The 20,803-nt window shown below is 34.6% G+C and overlaps 2 protein-coding genes across 6 annotated transcripts; both read left to right on the forward strand.

Annotated features, from left to right (window-relative positions):
• The first annotated feature begins 253 nt into the window (after positions 1–253).
• LOC132176518 (Haloacid dehalogenase-like hydrolase (HAD) superfamily protein) lies at positions 254–6,943 on the forward strand. Of its 4 annotated transcripts, XM_059588749.2 has the most exons (9): positions 254–612; positions 1,066–1,136; positions 1,491–1,649; positions 2,384–2,450; positions 2,889–2,984; positions 3,325–3,371; positions 3,655–3,735; positions 5,231–5,383; positions 6,711–6,943. In XM_059588749.2, the coding sequence occupies exons 1-8, from the start codon at positions 304–306 to the stop codon at positions 5,352–5,354; spliced, it is 954 nt and encodes a 317-aa protein (XP_059444732.1). In that variant the 5' UTR covers positions 254–303; the 3' UTR covers positions 5,355–5,383; positions 6,711–6,943. The 4 variants fall into 4 exon arrangements, with proteins under 4 accessions (XP_059444732.1, XP_059444733.1, XP_059444734.1 ...); XM_059588750.2 differs by lacking the exon at positions 2,889–2,984; XM_059588751.2 differs by lacking the exons at positions 2,889–2,984; positions 3,325–3,371 and having other exon boundaries at positions 2,384–2,464.
• Positions 6,944–7,907: 964 nt separating this feature from the next.
• On the forward strand, positions 7,908–15,105 carry LOC132175236 (DNAse I-like superfamily protein). 2 transcript variants are annotated; one of them, XM_059587107.2, is made up of 9 exons: positions 7,908–8,248; positions 8,887–8,979; positions 9,754–9,898; positions 11,195–11,396; positions 11,817–11,895; positions 12,317–12,378; positions 13,203–13,289; positions 13,535–13,638; positions 14,815–15,105. In XM_059587107.2, exons 1-9 carry the CDS (start codon positions 8,018–8,020, stop codon positions 14,898–14,900), a joined length of 1,089 nt encoding a protein of 362 aa, XP_059443090.1. In that variant the 5' UTR covers positions 7,908–8,017; the 3' UTR covers positions 14,901–15,105. The 2 variants fall into 2 exon arrangements, with proteins under 2 accessions (XP_059443090.1, XP_059443091.1); XM_059587108.2 differs by lacking the exon at positions 13,203–13,289.
• Positions 15,106–20,803: the final 5,698 nt, after the last annotated feature.

Here is a 20,803-nt window from a genome sequence, read left to right on the forward strand (position 1 = left end):
ATGGAGACAAGACAAGCTAAATTAAAAATTAAAAAAAAATGGTATAAGCAAAATCCTGAAAATGTATTACAAAATAAAATAAAAACTTGATTCGGGTAGTTTCTCAGTTGGGCTTTTGCTCTAAGGCCCAAATTCTCAAGCATGTGAAAAACAAATAAACAAACCAGCACAACAATGGGCTTTCATCCTCGGCGCACCCACAAATGTGTTTGTGGCTAAACGGTGGATAAGTTGGGGGACACATTACCGTTGGACACCCCAAGTGCCGAGAGAGAGAGAGAGAGAGAGAGAGAGAGAGCTCTAATGGCGTCAACCACCTTCTCTCTTTTTTCTTCTCCAACAGCTTTGTTATCTAATACAAAGACCTCTGTTGCTTGCCTCAAACCCCATGAAAGAGCCTTATCATCTTCAATACTGGCTACAAGAACAAGTATCTATTATAATAAGCCTTCACGAGCCAGACCAATGAGCCTGAGAAACGGCTCAAGGGGCATCACTTGCGCAGCTTCTTCTTCGGCTCTTCCATCAGCTCTTCTTTTCGATTGTGACGGCGTGCTCGTTGATACTGAGAAGGACGGGCATCGTGTCTCTTTCAATGACACTTTCGGAGAAGTATGCATGTTCATGTTCTATTGCTTTTTCTTTTTTTCTTTCTGTTTTATGTGTTTGCTTTGATGGTTGATTGGTGTGGAATGAGATGGTTGTTTGAGAAATTTATTGAATTTTTAAAATGGGTTTTCTTGTTTTGGTGGATTTTGATGGATGGTTTCTTTGGGTTCTGAGAAAATGGTGTTCAAGAAGAGATAAGGTCGCACATGCACTGTAAATTTTTCCTCTAGGGAGAGATAAACATCATGTCTTTTAAGGGATGAATAGTTTCGTTACAATTAAAGAATGTCGTTAATTAAAGAATTCTTGTCGTTCGGGAATAGCTGAAAACGGCGGTCGTATTAAGATGGAGAAACTAGCTTTACTCTGCATTGGCTCTGATGGTATGTAATGACAGACGCCTCCATAGGAGTCTGTGGATTAATCTCACTTAATATACTTTAACTTATTGTTCAGAGAGAACTTGGTGTTACTTGGGATGTAGACTTGTACGGCGAGTTGCTCAAGATTGGAGGAGGAAAAGAAAGGTAATGTCTTCTTATAAATTTTATAAGTAGTGTTAACTCCACACCTTTTGTGGACACATCTTTGAACATACCTTTCATTTCTATCGATAGTATCACATGCACTTGTCTTTTCCAGTAACTTTAGTCCAAAATCAATGGTGAACAAGAGAGGTGTGCAAAAGACATTTTCCAAATTTGATAGCTTCTTCATCTTACATTAGCGTCACAATATCTGTCATGCACACTAATGATGATTGTGGGCTTGATACTTTTCTTGTCTATTTCCATTCTTAGCTAAGTAATATGCGGGGCTAAAATCTACTATATTGTAGAACTGTGAAGGAAATTAGTAGTTAATTGCTCTGGTGTTTGTAGGATGACAGCCTACTTTAACAAGACTGGTTGGCCAGCAAAAGCTCCCAAGAGTGAAGAAGAAAGAAAGGAGTTCATAGCTTCACTTCACAAGAGAAAGACAGAGTTGTTCATGGCCCTTATTGAGAAAAAATTGCTCCCTCTTCGGCCGGGTGTTGCAAAGTCTGGTTACTTGTCCAATCTTCTGCTTATCTTTGCACCTATAGTTAATAGTTGTCCTTGGTTACGCATTGATCTTCTGCTTATACTGGAAACCTAAATTTGTCACTTACAAGTAGGTATCATGAAATGAATTCAATGCCGGCTAACAGTCATCAATCTTCCAAGTTAGTAATGACCACAGGCGCACCAGTATGACAGTGTCTTTTCAGTATTCATCTGATTGTGAAGTTAGTTATAAGAATGGGTGCTAGCTGATGATCCAAAGTTCTATTTGTTGGCCTTCCCATAAGTGGTTGATTTAGTGGACATCTGCATCCCTTTAAATTCATGATCTTGATCCTTAAGCTTTGATCCAGCTAGGTTCCAAAAAGTCATCAATGACCTTACTGACATTTGATGACGTATTGCTTCTTTGATTCTTTATTCTGATTAATTTAAGGCATGTAACATATCCTAATGGTGGGCTGATTCCATCTTTCATGTTAAGACATGTTTTTCCTTCAGAGTTCTCTGAAGCTACCATATATTGGGGAATTGTGATGAACTTTATAAAATCAATTCTGTAAGAACCTTGTAGCATTAACCATATTTTGAAGTGCTATCTTATGAATAGGACCATGGTTATAATCAAAACAGAATGTTTCTGTGAAAGTAGATCAGCAACCTTGTCTGAGATAAAATTTTAATTCTCCAGAAATTTGACTTTGATGTATTTCTCTTATCAAATTACACAGGCTGATTGATCAGGCTTTAGAAAAAGGAATCAAAGTTGCCGTGTGTAGCACTTCAAATGAGAAGGCGGTATGCATAATCAGGTTCATAATTGTATTGCTTGTTTGATTAGTTTTCGGTGACTGAAGATAATCCATAACAAATATCCACCGTGTACTGTTTGAAACAGTTCAAACCATGATGCTATGATGGGTCTTAATGTCATTAGTTTAAGAATTCGAGTTCTTGCATGTCAGATGGTTCCTACGAATACTGTGGAATAATTGTTGAAGAGACTGATAAGTGAAACTAGGGGGTCTCGTAACATTCTTTGTAATTTAGGGGTCTCATTAACATTATTTTGTATCAGCATTTGCACTCTATAATTATGTTCATATTATACTTTAATGCTAGGATCGATAGTTCATAACCTTGTTATTCTGCTCAAGTTAATTTATTGGTGAAATGTATCATACTGATTCTTGAACCAGTTCTTATGTTTACAGCAGAAATATGTGTTTATTTTAGGTCTCTGCAATAGTATCATGTTTGTTGGGACCTGAGCGGGCAGAAAAAATCAAGATATTTGCAGGAGATGTGGTTCCCCGCAAAAAGCCTGATCCAGTAACATTTTCATCCCTCTTAGAGTCAATGTCAATATAGTAAGGTGGTGGCTGGCCACCATCTAAGTTCAATATCATTTGCTTTTACTTTCTCTACATTCTAGGGTGCAAGGGCCTGAAGTGGTAAAATCCTTCATGTCCCATAGATGCAACAACCTGACTCAGTTTTACAATTCAGAAACATAAGAGATTTCCTTCAGTTGCCATTTACACAATATGTCATGCAATTAGAGCACTCCCTTACTATCTAATCAGTTTGAGTTCACTCAGTTTGTGTGAGTGTTGAAAAATAATGAGGATGCCTTTGTCAGCCATTAAATTGTATTTATTCCTCCTGACAGGCCATCTATGTATTAGCAGCCAGCACTCTGGGTGTTGATCCTTCAAGGTATTGCATCTTAAGGGCCTAAGTGACATCTGATGCTAGAATGATCATTTTAAAGTGTTTTTTATGTTACATACATCCTAGATCAAGACATGCATTTACTATTACCTGAATTGATTTGCTAGGATTAATTAAAATAGTCTTTAATTTCTGCAAGAATGCTGCTAGTAATCTTGTACTAACTTCCTGTCCAGCTGTTCATTGATGTTCAAACATGTTTAGCATGTACTTTTCTGATTAAAATCTTTGTATTTGTTTAGAACTCATATTGATTATTTTTCTACAGTTGCGTTGTGGTAGAGGACAGCGCCATTGGCCTTGCAGCAGCCAAAGCTGCTGGAATGAAGTGTATCATAACAAAGAGCGGGTAACTTATTGTACCACTGTATCAACAGAAATATTGTACTTACCATTCCCTTAGTTTTTCCTAGGAAATTTTGTTTGCCAATAGGCATTGTATGTCATAAAACTGAGTAACCTACCTTGGAGATTTCCCTGTTCATATCCCAAACATTGTGTCAGCGTGCTGTATTATAGAATTATTTGCATATTTTGTTAAGGATGAAGTGTGGGTGTGTAGCCTTCCTTGAAAAGCAGTGTCCTGCCCGAAAGCGAAGGATATCATCTTCTTGGAGTGTAATGGTTTTGTTCAGAGAAAGGAAAGAAGAAAAGAAAAGAAGAGTCAAATTGATTATACTATCTGAAAAAAATCTACCTTGTGTTGCAAAATTAGATATATTTAATCATTAGACATGGCTCTATCATACTTTTCATGCGTGAATCGTGGTGTGGGGATTTTCCTTGACAATTGATTCTGGGAGCCTATTTAGAAATAATTGCAATGGAAAAAGTGCTTTGTTGAAGGATTATGTTTACTGGGAAGTCAATCGAGACTCAAGAGCTGCTTTTCTTTGGTTTCTTCAGGTGCCCCCTCCTCCCCTCTCCCTCCAGGAAAGAGAGTTTCTTTAAGATCATGAATAAAGATCAAACTAGGATCTCCTAGTTTGATAACTTTGTGGAAGTGAGAGAAGACATTGGGTGTTTTTGTTAGCTTTCACTGCCTTATGTGTAGCGAGATCTGTGTACTTGCTTTTGCTTTGAGGGAAGCTACTTGAGGAATTTCTCCATTCAGTCTTTTTTTTTGCTTTGCTAGCTTTGAGAGTGACACTGATTTACATTTAAGGAGCATTTGGAAAGAGTTAAATTGGAGGACAATTTCAACTCCATAGGTACCTTTTTTAAAGCTCAAGGTGTGCCTTTTAAGAAATCTATATCTATGGACCTACAGCAGAACTTAGGCTTTTAAGTTCAACTTTTGGACAGCTTATATTTGGTTGAGCGACATGGGTTGTTTATATGGTGCCACGCATGGGGTATGCTTCCCTACTTCTCTGTATAGTTTTCTGTACTTCTCAAGGTAAAAAAAAACTTGATTCTGTGCTGCAAATATTAGGCGTCTGAGTTAGAACTTTCTCATGGATTTACATGTCAAATGTGATCCAAATGATCGCCCTCTTCTTTCTAGAATCATACATAACAAGTCTTCATTGTATGCATTATCTCTGATTGGTTAATTATTATCAACAGATAACCTACATTTATATAAAACCACCTGAACCATCCTTAATTTGAACATGGCAACATCAGTTTCTGTTTTGCTTCCCACCACTGAAATTCATAGAACTTCTCTTTTTCTACATTGCTTTCAACTGTCTGTTAAATTTTATTTACTGTCAGCATTAGCTTCCTTCCTTCTGCTACCGTGCTACCTTGTATAACCAATTATTATTCAAACTCTGAATATTCCGGTCTTTAGCGTAATCATTGATAACATCATTTCATGCCTTAATCTCTGGTTGCAGCTACACAGCCGATGAAGACTTTTTAAATGCAGATGCAGTCTTTGACTTCATTGGAGATCCTCCGGAGGAGCGGTTTGACTTGTCATTTTGTGGAAGCCTTCTTGAGAAGCAATATGCTAGCTAGCTCATATAATTTTCATTGACTTTATTCAGGTATTATTCCAGGTGGTTTTAGTCCCTATGCTAAATCTTTAATTTAAAAATAATGCACGTTATTCCTCAATGCTGATTGAGTCGAGATCAAAATTTAAAGAGATGCCACCATGCTTCATAAATTTTGAGTGTAGATGTTACTATTATTCTACAATTGGCACTAACCATCTCTATAGTTGTAAAAATATTTTGAAAGTTTGCTTTAAAAGGCCTTTCATTGACAAAAAAAATTTTTAGAGCTACAATCTATGAAACATTTTCCCTTGTAGCCTCTACTCTATCGTTTACTGATAGTTGTTCTTAACATGAATAAGAATTCCCTATCATAGTGCTTGATTGGTGGCTCAGGGAATCGAACCTAAAAGTAGATTACTTGTAAGCTAATTTCATAAGTCATAAAACAACAATGTGCATGAATACTCATTTACCCAAAAAAAAAAAAAAAAAAAAAACCCCCTTGGGCAACTTCAAGGTGACATTCTGTAAAAATTATGGGCTTGTTTGATAAAACTTTTTAGATGGTGCCTTTTGCTTTTTGGTTGTAATGTGACATAAATGTGAGAGTAGTTTTGAGTGCTTTGTGTGTTAAGTTGTTTGTTAATATTTTTGCTTTTTCACTAAAAAGCAAAAAACTGTCCTAAAAAGCATTGCATTTGCCAAACGATCCCTATAGTGGTCCCCATTAGAGAAGAAGAAACCCATCTGATAGATTGTTTGTTTCATTACATTAAAGAAACATTAACAATATTCTATGCATGTTTCTAGACTAGGCAGATACATTAATTGCTTACCAAGCCATCTGACCAAAACCCTTCAAGATAATGAATTATGCTCATCAAAATAATCTGGGTGATGTGACATCTTTGAATGTTAAAACAAAGTAGTTCAAAATACTAATCTTATGGGTACCCTAACCACATGCCTGATTGGACTACTGTGCAACCCACATCACATTCATGTGATCCTCCTGAAACCTAAAAATATTTATATGGTCCTCCTTATATCTAAAAAATTAAGTTATATGGTACCCAAACCACATCCCTAATATGACTACTATATACTCACTCCACATTCCTATTCTCTTCCAGTTTCTTGGTTTTCTTGCATAAGCCATAAGTTCTATTAGATATATATGAGTCATGACATCACTTGTATATATGTTATTTCTGTAGAATCTATGCGAGCCTCTCATTGAAGATGTTGTCCATGCTCTGCTATACCATAGAACTTATCAATCGGCAATAATGGTTTTTTATGGAATTTTAAATACAAGCCGTGTGCTTATCATTTTTGTCTTCTAATAATGCCCTTTTTTTTTCATGTTCAGATCCCATGCAATTATGGTTGCAGCCGCTTTCTGCTCTTATTTCAATGGAAAAGCTCGCATTTGTTCTGTTTGTCAACTCATAATTAGCTTGAACACAAGTTAGACTCGCACGTTGTATTTGTGGCTAAGTTTTGATTCTATGGAATAGGAGTTTCTTTTGAAGATCATTTCCTTGCTTGGATTCCATCCCACATGGATCCAATGGATTAGGCAATGCATTGCCACTTCCTCTTTCTCTATTCTTCTTGATGGTGCCCCTTTTGAAGTTCTTTCATTCTCATGGATTAAGGCAAGGAAACCCTCTCATACCCAATGTCATAGGTATTATAATTCTAGTACCAAAGAGAAGCACATACAGAGACACCCAAGCATTACCCATAATAACTGACAGCTTCTAGAAGGTTGAAAATCCTACTCCCTCGGAAGCACATATCAGAAGTGAGAATCAAAGCTTGATAGCCTTGATTAAGGTTGAAAAAAATCATTCATGTTTTTTTTTTCTTTCCAAAGTTTGTCTTCTAACCTACCAGCAACTTGTCTAGATGATTAAGAATGAGAACAGTATCTAAGATTAGTTAAGTTCTTATTACTAGCCCTAGCAAAGTGACAATTCATTTAAAAGCTCAACCCATATATCTCGTAAATGTTACTATAAATATTGATAAATTATCAGGGAAGCATCATCTAACCCCTGAACTTTCATTATATTTGCAATTATATTTTCTTAAAGTTTAAAAACTCTCAATTGAGTCAATTTAATGTATCCAATTTTCAATTTTATGCAATGTTTTCTTTCGTTAGGATTTAACAAAGAAAAAAAAATTATTTCAAAATATTTTATAATAAAAAAAAAATTTACTTTGAAACAAATGCATGTTTAAATAAGTGATAGTTAAAGAAAAATAAAAATTAACCATTTGTTTAACTAACGTGGCAGTGTAAAGTTACAGTGCCACGGCAGCGGAATACGGAAAGAGAAATGATATGGTGCAATAAAAATATCATGTTTTGTCCATAAAAGTTTTAGGTGGCAAAAGGTCATAGGCCTCATCCATAATTGTTATTGCCCTACCCACTAATGGACTTATGGCCTCTTGTCACCTAAGACTTTTATGAACTAAAAATAATTTTTTATCCGATATAGCATATCTCGTACGGAAATGCTATTGCTACCCAATGGAAAGGATTATCCCAAGCTTCATGTAAATTTACAAGGGCATATGCCTGCAGGGAGCGACATTACAGAAACCTCTGATACTTGAGAGAAACTATAACCGAGTTGATCCGTTGAGAGACTTTGACGAAGAATGAAACGTTTCTTTAAACCGATAGAGAAGGAAGGGTCTTCAAAGAAGCCCTCTCTTTCACCTTCTGAAAAGGACGACGGAGAGAACAGGGAAATATCCGGCGAGGACAAGAGAGAGCCGTTGAAGTTCTTGACCTGGAATGCCAATAGCTTTCTTCTCCGAGTCAAGAACGACTGGCCTGAGCTCAACAAGTTCGTGACAAGTTTTGACCCTGATGTCATTGCAATACAGGTGACTCAGTCACTCACACACCTACACTCTCTATTCTGTTGTACCCTATTTAATTTTTTTTCTTGATTTCGTGTGGGGTGTCGATGAACATTGACAAATGAGCGTAATGGCAAGTGGGTATTTTATATATGGGCACATTGATGAATGTGTGTAGTGGGACGTGGGTATCTAAGGTTTGGGTCTTTGAACGTGGACGCATGTGTGGAATTGCACATGGGTGTTTGACGTGTTGGTCTCTGATGGAAATTCGGTATATGGGGTTTATGAAATTTGATAATTTTTCCGAACATGTGTTTGATTCTGTTTTCTTTTTTCTTTTTGTGGAATTAGTGGTTTAACTTGCTTTTGATGGAGTAGCACTCGGCCTTATATTACACTAGTTAGGTTTTGAGATTTTGAGAGGTTTCTGCACATGTGAAAGGGTTGTTAAGATATTGAGGCTATGTTAAGCTGAGCCTGTAGGATGGCTTTGGCTTACCTTAATGTGTGCTTTAGTTTTGTTCTGTGACTTATGTCAATTGACTTAGCTCATCTTATTGTAAAATGGTTCTGGTACACGATGATTCTAAACTAATAACAACCACACCTAATTCTTTTTCCTCATATATTGTTGGTAACTAACTACATATAACTGATAGGAAGTAAGGGTGCCTGCAGCTGGTTCAAAGGGTGCACCTAAAAATCCAGGAGAATTAAAAGATGATACAAACTCATCACGCGAAGAAAAACAGGTAACACTTTTTCCTGTTAGTAGCCTGAGTGTGTGCGTGACTCCTGTTTTTATTGAAACATCCTTTACTCTTTTTCTTTTTTGATGAATTAAAATATTATTGAACCATGTCGTATCAACTAGCAGAAAAACTTATCAAAAGAATGTTACTGAACCATAGAAGATTATAGCTGCAGTAGCATACAAATAGTTACAAAAACGCTTCAATTATTTCTAAGTGAACTTGAATTTCTTTAGCAGATTTTCAAATGTAGAGTGACTATATTCATGTTTAATGGATTATTAGTTTAATTTGAGCCTTGTACTAAGCACTGGAACTTATATTGTGCCATGAGTGCATTACATCATTGCTACCAGTTGCTCATTAGTTGAAGTGTGCTTTATACCCTAAATCTGAATCTTATGTCTAAGTTCCAAAACATATTTTGAAATTGCTCTGTTGGTTATGTTATCAAGTTTTATAAATTTCCCATTAACATAGAGAACATGAAGATAGCCTTGTTTATAAATTTACCCACCTTACTGATTGAATAGGGAAGTGTATTTATTTTCTTCTTACGATTGAAAATGATGGCTTTGCTTGACATTGACTAAGAGGGAAGCATACATCCTACTTGTAGATTTCATTCACATGTTTTTAGAGAACAGTTTAACATAGATATAACTCTGATGATATGTCTAAGTCTCAAAATTTTGATATTTAATGTTTGATTTTGATATGTTTACTTATCAAAAAATTATATTAATATTTTTATTTTCATTTAAAACCATGCAGATTTTGATACGTGCCCTTTCAAGTCTACCCTTTGCAAATTATCGTGTTTGGTGGTCTCTTGCAGATTCAAAGTATGCAGGAACTGCACTTTTTGTAAAGAAGTGTTGCCAACCGAAAAATGTCTTCTTTAATCTTGACAAGAGAGGTATTAATCTTTTGTGGGATGAACTCTAACGAACGAGTTAAATCATCCAAAATCATAATTAGATACTCACCATTTTATTTCCACACTACAATTTGTCCATGCATCTCCTGAATACGAGTCTTTAATCATTTTGATCTATTCCTTTGTGTGTGTTTGTGTGTGTAATCTAATGTAACTGCATAAGGTATGCTTGTAATTACTTAAAATTACATGGATGATTTTGAAGGATTTGGAAGCTGCAGATGTGATTGGTTTTTGAACTATAGTTTTTGTGTGTTCTGTTTAGACTTATAGTCCTGATTAGAGTCAATTATTGTCAAATATTTGGGGGTATTGCAGTCTTTATATAAAAAATATGGTCTGTATGTTATCTCACAGCAGCTGGTTAAAAGGAAGTCTAAATGACTTTTATTAGGCAAAAGGAAAACAGATGTCTGTGCCGGCATAACCCTCCATTGTACGCCTGCTGCTGGCTATATGTTATGAAATTGGGTGAAATATAGTATCTGTTTGTGATGTGGGTGTGTTGGTTGAGCCAAGTGCTGATAAAGCATAGTTCCAATTAGAGGCATTTGTTAATACTCAACACCCTTTTGTATTAAAATTTTATATGAGACGCCCATTGGGACGTCAGTTAGTTTGTTGTTACTAAATATGAATGAGAGTGGCGTGAAAACGCCGTGGAAACTTTGACTGAATGAATAGGGACCAATTGATACTATGCCAGGTATCTATGTTTTCCTATCTAATTGCTATATCAATGTCCAATTGGTGACTTATTCTGCTATGTTTCTCTTTAAGGGAGCTAGCACCATAAATTTGTTGTTTCTTCTTTACCTTTTAGGTTTAGGGCATACATGTGAGTGATGCAACAGAAAGGAATCTTGTAATTTTTTTTATTGTTATCGTTATTAATGCAGGACATTGCATAGGCAATGACAATGACATTTAAGAGCCTTAAATGCTATGATTTTGTAATTTTCATTTTCTCAGTTTGATGGAAAAGGTCTAAATTTTTTTTTTGATAAGTAAAAGAAGATCTAAAACTTAGTGCAATATGCTTTCATAACTTGTATATTGTGAACTGTTTTTTTAGACTGAATGGATGTCTATATAGTTGCCAAATAAAAAAGAAGAATGCGTGTTCATTTTCCTAATCCTTACATCTGTTAATTCCATACTTGGAAAAGTCTTGTATACACATTCATGCTTTGAAATCTATCAGTTGAATGCTGTTTCTTTTCTGCATATGGAATGGAATGGCAGTTGAATCATATTAGTTGTCTTTGTTTCTAGCTTCAAAGCATGAACCAGATGGCCGGGTCATTTTAGCTGAGTTCGATACATTCCGCTTATTGAATACATATGCACCAAACAATGGTTGGAAAGAGGAGGAAAATTCATTTATAAGGAGAAGGAAATGGGATAAAAGGATATTGGACTTTGTCCTTCAATCTTCAGATAAGCCTCTTATATGGTGTGGTGATCTGAATGTTAGGTGAGCATTTTCTGCTTTGGTTTATTTACTCTTGGGTTGGGGAGCATTTTGCTTTATCTTCATCCAACTGCTTGCATTTGTTTTGTCCTTTACCTTATATTGACAGGCTTGTGCTTCATACCTCCTTGAACATAAATAGAGATTTATTTATTGTTTGAACACTACTAGGGTGTGTCACTTCACACTCTGGTTATCTTCAGTATTCATGATCAATGTGCATCACGGCTCTATGGAACTTAGTGTCCATAATACTTATATATCCAAGAAAGTGACCATTTGAGTACTAGTAACTAAAAAGGAGTTTGGCATAAGTTATGAATGTTTTGACTTAGTTTGTTCAGCATTATGCATCTCATCCTTCAAATAGATCAATATCCTTATCACGAACCTTATACTTCTTTTTCCCCCTTTTACTTGCAGCCATGAAGAGATTGATGTGAGTCATCCAGAATTTTTCAGTGCAGCAAAGCTCAATGGTTATGTTCCTCCAAATAAAGAGGTGTTAGTATATTGTTGCTTTTTTGGGCGTAATTATGTAATACTTTATTTTTGTAATGATGCAAATTTGCAAAACATTTAAAGTTGAAAATAAGCTGTTGAAATGAGTAGGGACCACCTTTCTTTTTTTCTAATGCTTGTGCATTTCGTGTGCCCACTAGCTCCGTTTTAATTTTTATAACAATGATGGTAAGTTTACCTTCATCTAGGAAAGGCCTTGTACCAGTACCATTTCTGTTGACCATGACCACTTTCTGGGAAGTCCCTGTTTATGATTATGAACTTGTGCGTCAGCTTAATGTCTTAATAACCTGTAGCTTTTCATTTTTTTACCTCCAAATATGCACTGTACTATATGGCATACCCTGTATTTATAAGAGTATCTTATTGATATGGCTTCCACTTAACTTTTGATGATGCAGGATTGTGGGCAGCCTGGATTTACCTTATCTGAAAGGAAGCGTTTTGGTACCATATTGAAAGAGTGCGTGATTCCATTAGAAAATCTTTGCTTCCTTGATTTTGAGTAGCAATTAGGATGGTGAAACCATGGCCTACAAACAAATGGTTTTTCCATGAGACTGAAGTCAGTTGGGAAAAAGTGGAACAGTGGTGACTTGGTTCCAATAATTCCTTTTAGTTTCACTGTCTTCTTTTCCCCCTTTTTTCCTTACAATGGAAAGAGGAAAGCAGGTTCTTCCAGTTTTCTCATTATACCTGTTGCTGCTTTTAACCCCTTTTTTTAATGGGAAAATAGCTCTATTGGTCATGGATTCATTATACTTCTATTATTTTTACTGCTTATCTCACTGCATGTGCATGTTTGGAGGACAATCATGGCTCCATTATATTTACTGCTTCATGGAAAATCGGCTCCATTGCTTTTAGGAAAATTTTATTTCACGTTTCCATATTGGTAAATATTCCACAGATGAAATATTGAAGAATTTTCATCTCCCAAACTTGTCTCATGCTTATTTGAGGCATTGCCATGATAGTTTCATGATTTTGCTACCACAAATCCCCTAGTTTTCACTCATTGTGAGTAGGAAAAGTAAAATTGGGTTTCTAGAGCATGAATGTCACTTATTATTAGCAGATTCTTGCTATGAAGCTAGGTCTAAAATATAGTGTATGAAGTTTATCCACTTTGCTATATCCTTAGTCATATTTACGACCAAAAATTGAAAATTGAACTTTTATTGTTTCTAGTTATAAATGTGTTTCCTTATTTCTCTTGTTTTAATAAGTTTTCCCATTCATGAAGTTCTCAATTTTGTTTACCGAGTCATTTGGATTATACTTCAGGGGAAAGTTAATTGATGCATATAGATTCCTACACAAGGAGAAGGACATGGAGTGTGGCTTCTCATGGTCTGGGCATCCCATTGGGAAGTAAGAGATTTTTGATATCATATGGATCAATATACCTAGGAAATTGATGCTATAATTAACAGATTTGGATTATTAATTCATTGCGACTGTTCTAGTCTATTGATGATCAAAATATATGTTTGGCAATACCATTAAAATGTGAAATTGATTACGTTTTCAAGTGGGACTGTGGGAGTGATTGACTGATTGACTATCTTAGGCTGGTTTTTACTTTCTGATGATTATGATGTGTGGTTTTCTTGCAGGTATCGTGGAAAAAGGATGAGGATAGACTATTTTGTAGTTTCAGAGAAACTCAAAGATAGGATTGTTGCATGTGAGATACATGGGAAAGGGATTGAATTACAAGGTGCATCTTATTTCATTTTGAGTAATACTCTTGTTTTTTGGGAGTGTGTGTAATTCATACTTGAAACTAGTAGTAGAAATATAGCTAAATTTAGAAAAATCATTTCATTGCCGGTTCAAACCACCCCCCCCCCCCCCCCTTTTATGTTAGTTTTAGAGGGCTCTTGAGTAATTTCCAGAGTGCAACAATGTGGGAGATAATTCCACCATGTTTAATGTTGTGTTTCAGGAGAAAAAGAAATTATTAAAGTTTTAAAGGGTGTGAGTGAGAGATAGTGGAGATAAAGACCTTTTTCTTTTTGACCGGCTTCAATGGAATGGCCTATCATCCTAGCTGCATATGATTGTTTACATATTTCTGATTTTCCTGATTTTCTTGATCTTTTGTCCTTTTCATGTTAGGTGTTTCTTTTGTATACTTTTTTTGTACTTGGGTTGCATCCTTTCGCTCTAAATAAACTTCGATTACTTATAAAATAATAATAATAATAATAATAATATAAACACCAAAGTGCCAGTTGTTCGAGACCTTGGCACTGCAGGTCTCTGAATGACTATATCCAGTCTTCAAATGGCTAACCAACAATAAATGGGGGTATGCTCAACCATTTTCCTTCATCTTATAGATGAATCATGGCTGAAGATGCCATACCATTTTGGCAATGTCATGCATTTAAAAGCATGGTCAGTTAGAAACATTCCCTCAACTGGTTGCTGTTGGAGACCACGACACCTCATGACTGCATCAACTGTCTTCACATGGCTTACCAACAAGGAATTCTGGTTGCTCAACCATTTTTCTTCATCTTATGGGTGAACCATTGCTCATTATGCAGAGGATGTTGATGATGTTATCTGTTCCACATGCGTACTTACCTATATCACTGTTTGTGTTTTCTTTTTTCTTTTGGGTTGGGAGGGGGGTGAATTCAGTTACAGTTTCGGTCTCTTTATATATTTTAGGTTGTTAAATGAGTTCAATTGGTCATGCATAGATTCAGTGTGGTGTGAGTACGTGCTGCTTTGGTTTTTTTTTTTTCCATCAAATGTTGGAGCTTTATTTTCTACAATGGTGCCACTTGAAAATGAGGGATGTTGTGATTTCTTGCTGTGTCAACCCCTACATTTTCTCTTGTAGGATACAAGATATCTGACATTACTCTTAAACTCTTGGCAGGTTTTTATGGAAGCGATCATTGCCCCATTACATTTGAGCTTTCACAAGCATGTCCCAACGCCAAGCATGGCGAAGCTTCCATGTAGAAGTCTGTATGTGCCCCTTTTTAAAGATGCTGCCATTCTCAACAAGAAGCCTTCTTGGTGAATGTATCAAATGGCAACCTCTGAGGTAGTTTTTTTGTGATGCTTCTCTTATATTTGTAGCTAAGGACCAACTAGAGATGCACATGGCAGCTATTACATTAATTGGGAATGCTGGTTTTACTGTGTTAATATGATAAAAGTGGAACTTGGTCCAACTCTGCCCCGTGTCCCCCATAATTAGGAAAGTAAATGGGACAAAAGTTTAAAAAAAAGAAAGGAAATGCGTGAGACATGAACATGGATGTCATCTAAAATGTTAAACACCAGAACAAAAAAAGAAGTTGAGAAGATTTGATGGTCCGATGTTGGATGTGGTCTCAGGCCATATGGGTCTTTTCATGAGCATCTTTAACGTCCACTCTGAAACTTTGACTAAATTTCTTTTGGGGTCACTAAATTACTAAAGTGAAAGAGTTTCTTTAGGAAAATGTTTGGGGTATTACAGTATTTACCACAATTCCTTACAAACTTGCGGCGATACTCATGGCATTTGCTACATTAGCCACATATTTGCCACGTCAGCCACACAACCCTAGCCCTCTTCCATCTTGAGACCTTGCCACCTTTAACTACCATTGTCCACACTGAGCGAACGCTATGAGTTTCCATGAGTCGATGACCAGACTCACGGTTTGGCTGTGGGTGTCGATATATATTTGTTTGTTCTCCATTTTCACAATGAAATCAGTGTCCAAGTGAGGAGGAAGGGACAAGGTGGTTGCCATTGTCTGTGCAGGTGTGGAGGCAGCACCGTAGGAGGCAAACCAAGGCGGTAGAGTTGAAGCTCTGGTGCCGTGTGGATTATCAAGTCAGTTTGGTAGTTGGTGTGATAAGCTACGTAAACTATTATGTCAGTTTGTAAAGAGCTTGTACTAAAAGCAGTACTCCTAGTAACACCTTTTTTTTAACAAAAAAAAAAAAAAAACGTTTTTTTAATACCTCTTGGTAGCCAAACAAAAGCTAATGTTATATACTATTTTTTTATTCTACCCCTATCCCTCAATACTAATATAGCAATATCAACCAACTCTTGGATTTTTTTTTTTTTTTTTTTTATATATATAATTACTAATAATGACTGATTTAATGATTGGTTGAAATTCTACATTAGCCTTCTGAGATAGTTGTTGAATAAAAATGTATTATATAATAGAGTAATGAGAGACATCACCCTTGTATCCACTTAAAATTGATGTGGTTTTTTAAATTATCATTGGTTTTATAATTTTAAAAGCTATATCAATTTTAAATGGACAAAAAAAAATAAAAAAAAAAACAAAAAAAACAAAAAAAAACAAGAATAACATCTATCGTTGGAATATCTTTGAATTTTATGGTTTATGTATTTGTAATACAGTTATATTGGGGTTCGTTTTTGGTGGGACCAATTGCATGAGCTACGTGACATGAGGAAAAAGATGGCATCTCGTTATCATTGGTGGAGGGTGGCCGTTGTGGAATCTAATGATTGCAAAAATCTGCTTTGTTGCCTTTGTAGTAGTATTTTATAAATATTCTAATGAGTAAATAGTTTATACAACTTTTTTCTCTAAAAAAAAAAAAAAAAAAAAAATTAACAATAATAATACATGTAGTGATGAAGCTATATTTGGTACTTCCCCTCTCTCTCCCCCTATGTGTGCTTTAATCAGCTTGGATTAATGCAATAACAAATAGCTCATGTGGAAGGAAACTCTTATGTGGGGTCTAGACCAAAACAGATGCTCAGGTCTTTAGTTTTAAGAAGACTAACGTTATTTTTTACATTTATTTTATATTGGTTGATGTGACGTATTTCACGTAACTTTTATTTATTTAAGTAATCGACGTTATTCTTTAATTAAGGAAACAGATGAACAAGAAATTAGAGAAGCTACTTATAGGCAAATATCCAATATTAGACAATTGCATTTTTTCTTTTGGTGGGATTCATGGGCGAAACTAGGGGTATTTAGTCTCCTGTTTTGAAAATTAATTCTCATTTATGGGCCTTAAAATTAGATTTAACCCCTCAATCAAGGTCCCCTCATTAATCTTTTACAATTGTCCAACAATGCTAATATGACACTCTCAACTAACTTTTAGATTAATTATTTTGAAATAACAAACAAAAAAAATTAAATGGTTGATTGGGAGTACAACATTGGGAATTGGTAGACAAGTGGAGCACTGCCAATAGCTTCCCTTTGATTTTTCCTAAGTTTAGAGAGCAAAATTACTTTTTGCTTCCCGAGCCAAATATACTTCCTAGTAGCTATCCTAAAGTTGCTTCTTTTCCCTACATATAGGGAAAATCTAAAAAAAAATCACAAAAACTCATCTACAACAGCTTTCTTATATCTTCCTTATAAATTAGGATTGCTACAGTTGGACCTAGCAGTCTACATGGTTTATTATAATTATAAAATGACATTCTCTCTCCTATCACACCTCCCTATGCAAAATAAATGAATATAAAAATAAAAAAAATAAAAATATAATATTTTAATGTTAGAACATTCCCAACAACTTCCTCATCATTTTTCTTAAATTTAAAGATTAAAACTACTTTTGATTTCTCTATCTAAATACACTCCACAATAGCTTTCCTTAACACTTCCTTATATCATTAAAATAATATGTTTTTTACTTTTGTGATGTGAGAGGAGAGAGAATCAAATTTTTTATATTTTAATAAGCATAAGGATTGCTACAGTTGAACCCAATACATTGGGTTCCACTATCGTGATCCTAATATTTCGGGCTCATTTAGGGACTCTGCTGTGGGTGGATTTTTGTGACATTTTCGACATTTTTCTTAAACTTAGGAAAATGAACCACATATAGAGGAGCTGTTGTGAATGCTCTTATACGGTGTCTATTGCTAGTGCTCGATAAAAATATAGTATCGCTCCTACATTTAATATGAGAATATTGAGCCAAAAAAAATATTAAAATATCTTAAAACCACATCCTCCTTGTTTGACAAAATTAGAGCCATAAAACATGTGCTGCCTACTTCTCCAACAATCTCTTGGCATTTGAATTATTAATCATTACACTAAACTAATACTTTTCAAAACAAATCATAAAAGTCTTTTTTAAAAAAAAAAAACACAAAATATTTCTCAAAAAAAAAATAAATATTTTACGTTTTATTTTTCAAGTGTGAAGATTGTCTATATATATATTCAAGTGTCAAGGTTGCTGGTTGCATGTATAAAAAAAAAGAAAAAAAAATTTTAAAAACTTCTAAACAAAAGTTGATGTGGTGGCCACCTGATCCTGATGTTAGCGGTCACTACGATGGTCGTTAATCTAACAGTTAATGTGAGGCTGCCAAACATATTTCGTAGCCTCTGTATAACAACCCCTACGATAAGTCGTCAAGGCGGTATGAAGGCTCCAACAGTAGGTTGCCAAAACAAATTTGGTAATCGCTATTTAACAACCTTTATGATAGGTCGTCAGGGCAGTATGAAGGCCCCCACAATAGGCCGCCAAAGCCGTGACGACCTCACAGTGGGTGCTAGGACCATCTTGAGACCTCAAAGTGGTTATTAGGGCCGTTTGACAGCCTCACGGTGGCCACTAAGGCCTTTATGGTGGCTATGTGGAAAAATAAAACTTTATCCCTAAGCATAATAGGCGTACAAAAAATAAAAAATAAAAAGTAGGAAAACAAACTTATTATAGTGTGGGAAAATAAAAACTTAGATTTTTTTAGACATGTCATTCGAAGCAGCAGCAATATTTTAACACCATGCACGATGATTGAAAAAAAATGTTTTTTCTTTTGGTGGTGGGGTGTTTTCAAAGAGAAAAAAACAACTGGAAAATGCTCTGCTCATAGAAAAAGTTGGGTGGACTAGTGTGCATGATATGCCTTGATCTTTTGCCCAAAGGCCCGAAAAGATATGCATCATTTACTTTTTCTCTTTCTATTTTGGCCAGTAACACAAGTGCATGATATGGTAATCAAACAAAAATATGAAAATCTCACTGTGTTTTGTTTCCAAATGCGGATTTTTAATTCATTCAATTTGGCATTATCCAACGGAGATTAGCTATTTTAAGGTAAAAAATAAAAAAAAGTTATTACTTTTTGTTATATATAATATATTGTAACATAATAAAAGCCTGTTTGAAATTACGTTTTGAAAAATATAGCTTTTAAGTCAAAAAGAGTTTTTGGGTAAAAACTTAATTTTTAAGTTTTTATCAAAAGTGCGTTTTGGCTATTTTTAGGCTTTTTTAACAATTCAAAGCACTTTTAATTTTTTTATCAAACGAGTATTTTTTTTTTTAAAACGGATTTTTTGAGTGTTAAAAGTAATTTTAGACTCTTAAAACGCAATTTTAAACAGACCCTAAATATGTTGTTACATTATTTAAAAATTTTAAATGACATGACACTATATACACTGTTAGATGCAATAAAATAATATTTTAATTGTGAAATTACTTCTCTCAATTTTACTTGAAATGAATAGGATCTTTGTCCATAAAATAAAAGGTTGAGTAATACTACTATTTACACTAATTGCATCTTAATTTTACACCGATTGACTTAACATGTTTAAATGATTCTTTTTTAGTAAATAAATTTTTTATTTTTTTATTTTTTTATAAACAGGACACATTAATTAATATAAAATATGTATAATAAATGAGTAAGAAGAATAATTAGTCTAAAAAGGTTATATATATATCAAATATGCCCTGCATAGTTGCACCTCAGTCCAATCGAACAAACTCACATAGAGAGGATTTTTCTTTTGTAAGTAGAATAAAGGGAGATTTTAAACCTCTAAAGACTTTAAAGTGGACATCCGCTGACATGTCATCGTTCAATTGGCCACGGTTGACTCCCATTGACCAAACCCAGTGTCAAAACCCAAAGCACTGCTCTTTAGGCCTACAAACCACAAAACAGCAAAATAACTGGGCGAAAAAAAAAATCCAAAAGGGCACAACTGCAAAAACTTTACTTCACCACTATTCACCAAACCGTCTCTCATAAAATTCACTCCTCTGTTCTCCAAATGCGATAAACAGTTAAACACTAAAGAAAAAAAAAAGAAAAAAAAAGTAGAATATAAAAAGTGTTATTGGGAATATTATAACTTTTATTATATAAATTAATGTAACATTTAACATGTGGTTATTAAGCAACTAATTTTTCTTATCAAAAATTATAAATTTTTTTAAAAAATGCTTGGGTACTATAATTTTTATTTTTTCCTTTGTGATAAGTTTTGATTGGTAAAATGATTAAAAATGTATAATTAATAATAACTAATTAAAATGACAAGTTAATTTTTTTTTTAATAATTTCATGAATTATGAACGGACAAGTCAATGACAAAGTTTTATTTCCAACTGGGTTGGAAGAATTTCCTTCAACATAATCTATAATAGTGGTATATGTCTATATATATATATTTTTGAAGTGATATGTCTTTTTTTTTTGAATAATATATGAGATAGTACATGAATTTTTAATAAAATTTATTTTAACTTTATTTCTGTTATTAAAAAAATATGTGCATCTCACATGTTAAGGGACACATGTCACTTTTATAGATTAAGTTAAAAGAAATTTCTTAAACCCAATTTAGTCGCCCGCCTTTTCGCCCCTAAAATAAGTTGTAAGAAATTATACTAAAAGCTTTTGCAAACCAAACATTTTTGAGATAGAAAATGCCGCTGATTATAGGCCTACAAGCACAAAACAGCAAAATAAAGGGGCAAAACTGCAAAGAAATCATTTTCATCATTCTCCACCAGTCGACAACGGTTCTTTTACCAAATTTCACTGCTCCTTCAATTATCCAAAACTGAGAAACACCGAAAAACTAAAA

Source organism: Corylus avellana, chromosome 3 (assembly GCF_965113065.1).
Source record: "Corylus avellana chromosome 3, dhCorAvel1.hap1.2, whole genome shotgun sequence".
In the NCBI taxonomy this organism is placed as follows: Eukaryota; Viridiplantae; Streptophyta; class Magnoliopsida; order Fagales; family Betulaceae; genus Corylus; species Corylus avellana.

What these genes read in the sequence shown, in the direction of transcription:
- LOC132176518 (XM_059588749.2), top strand. Translation starts at nt 304, where the DNA reads ATGGCGTCAACCACCTTCTCTCTTTTTTCTTCTCCAACAGCTTTGTTA. An exon ending in TCAATGACACTTTCGGAGAA is followed by an intron (nt 613 to 1,065) that starts GTATGCATGTTC and finishes CTTATTGTTCAG; the next exon opens with AGAGAACTTGGTGTTACTTG. An exon ending in ATTGGAGGAGGAAAAGAAAG is followed by an intron (nt 1,137 to 1,490) that starts GTAATGTCTTCT and finishes TGGTGTTTGTAG; the next exon opens with GATGACAGCCTACTTTAACA.
- LOC132175236 (XM_059587107.2), top strand. Translation starts at nt 8,018, where the DNA reads ATGAAACGTTTCTTTAAACCGATAGAGAAGGAAGGGTCTTCAAAGAAG. An exon ending in TGTGGTGATCTGAATGTTAG is followed by an intron (nt 11,397 to 11,816) that starts GTGAGCATTTTC and finishes TTTTACTTGCAG; the next exon opens with CCATGAAGAGATTGATGTGA. An exon ending in TTTGGTACCATATTGAAAGA is followed by an intron (nt 12,379 to 13,202) that starts GTGCGTGATTCC and finishes ATTATACTTCAG; the next exon opens with GGGAAAGTTAATTGATGCAT.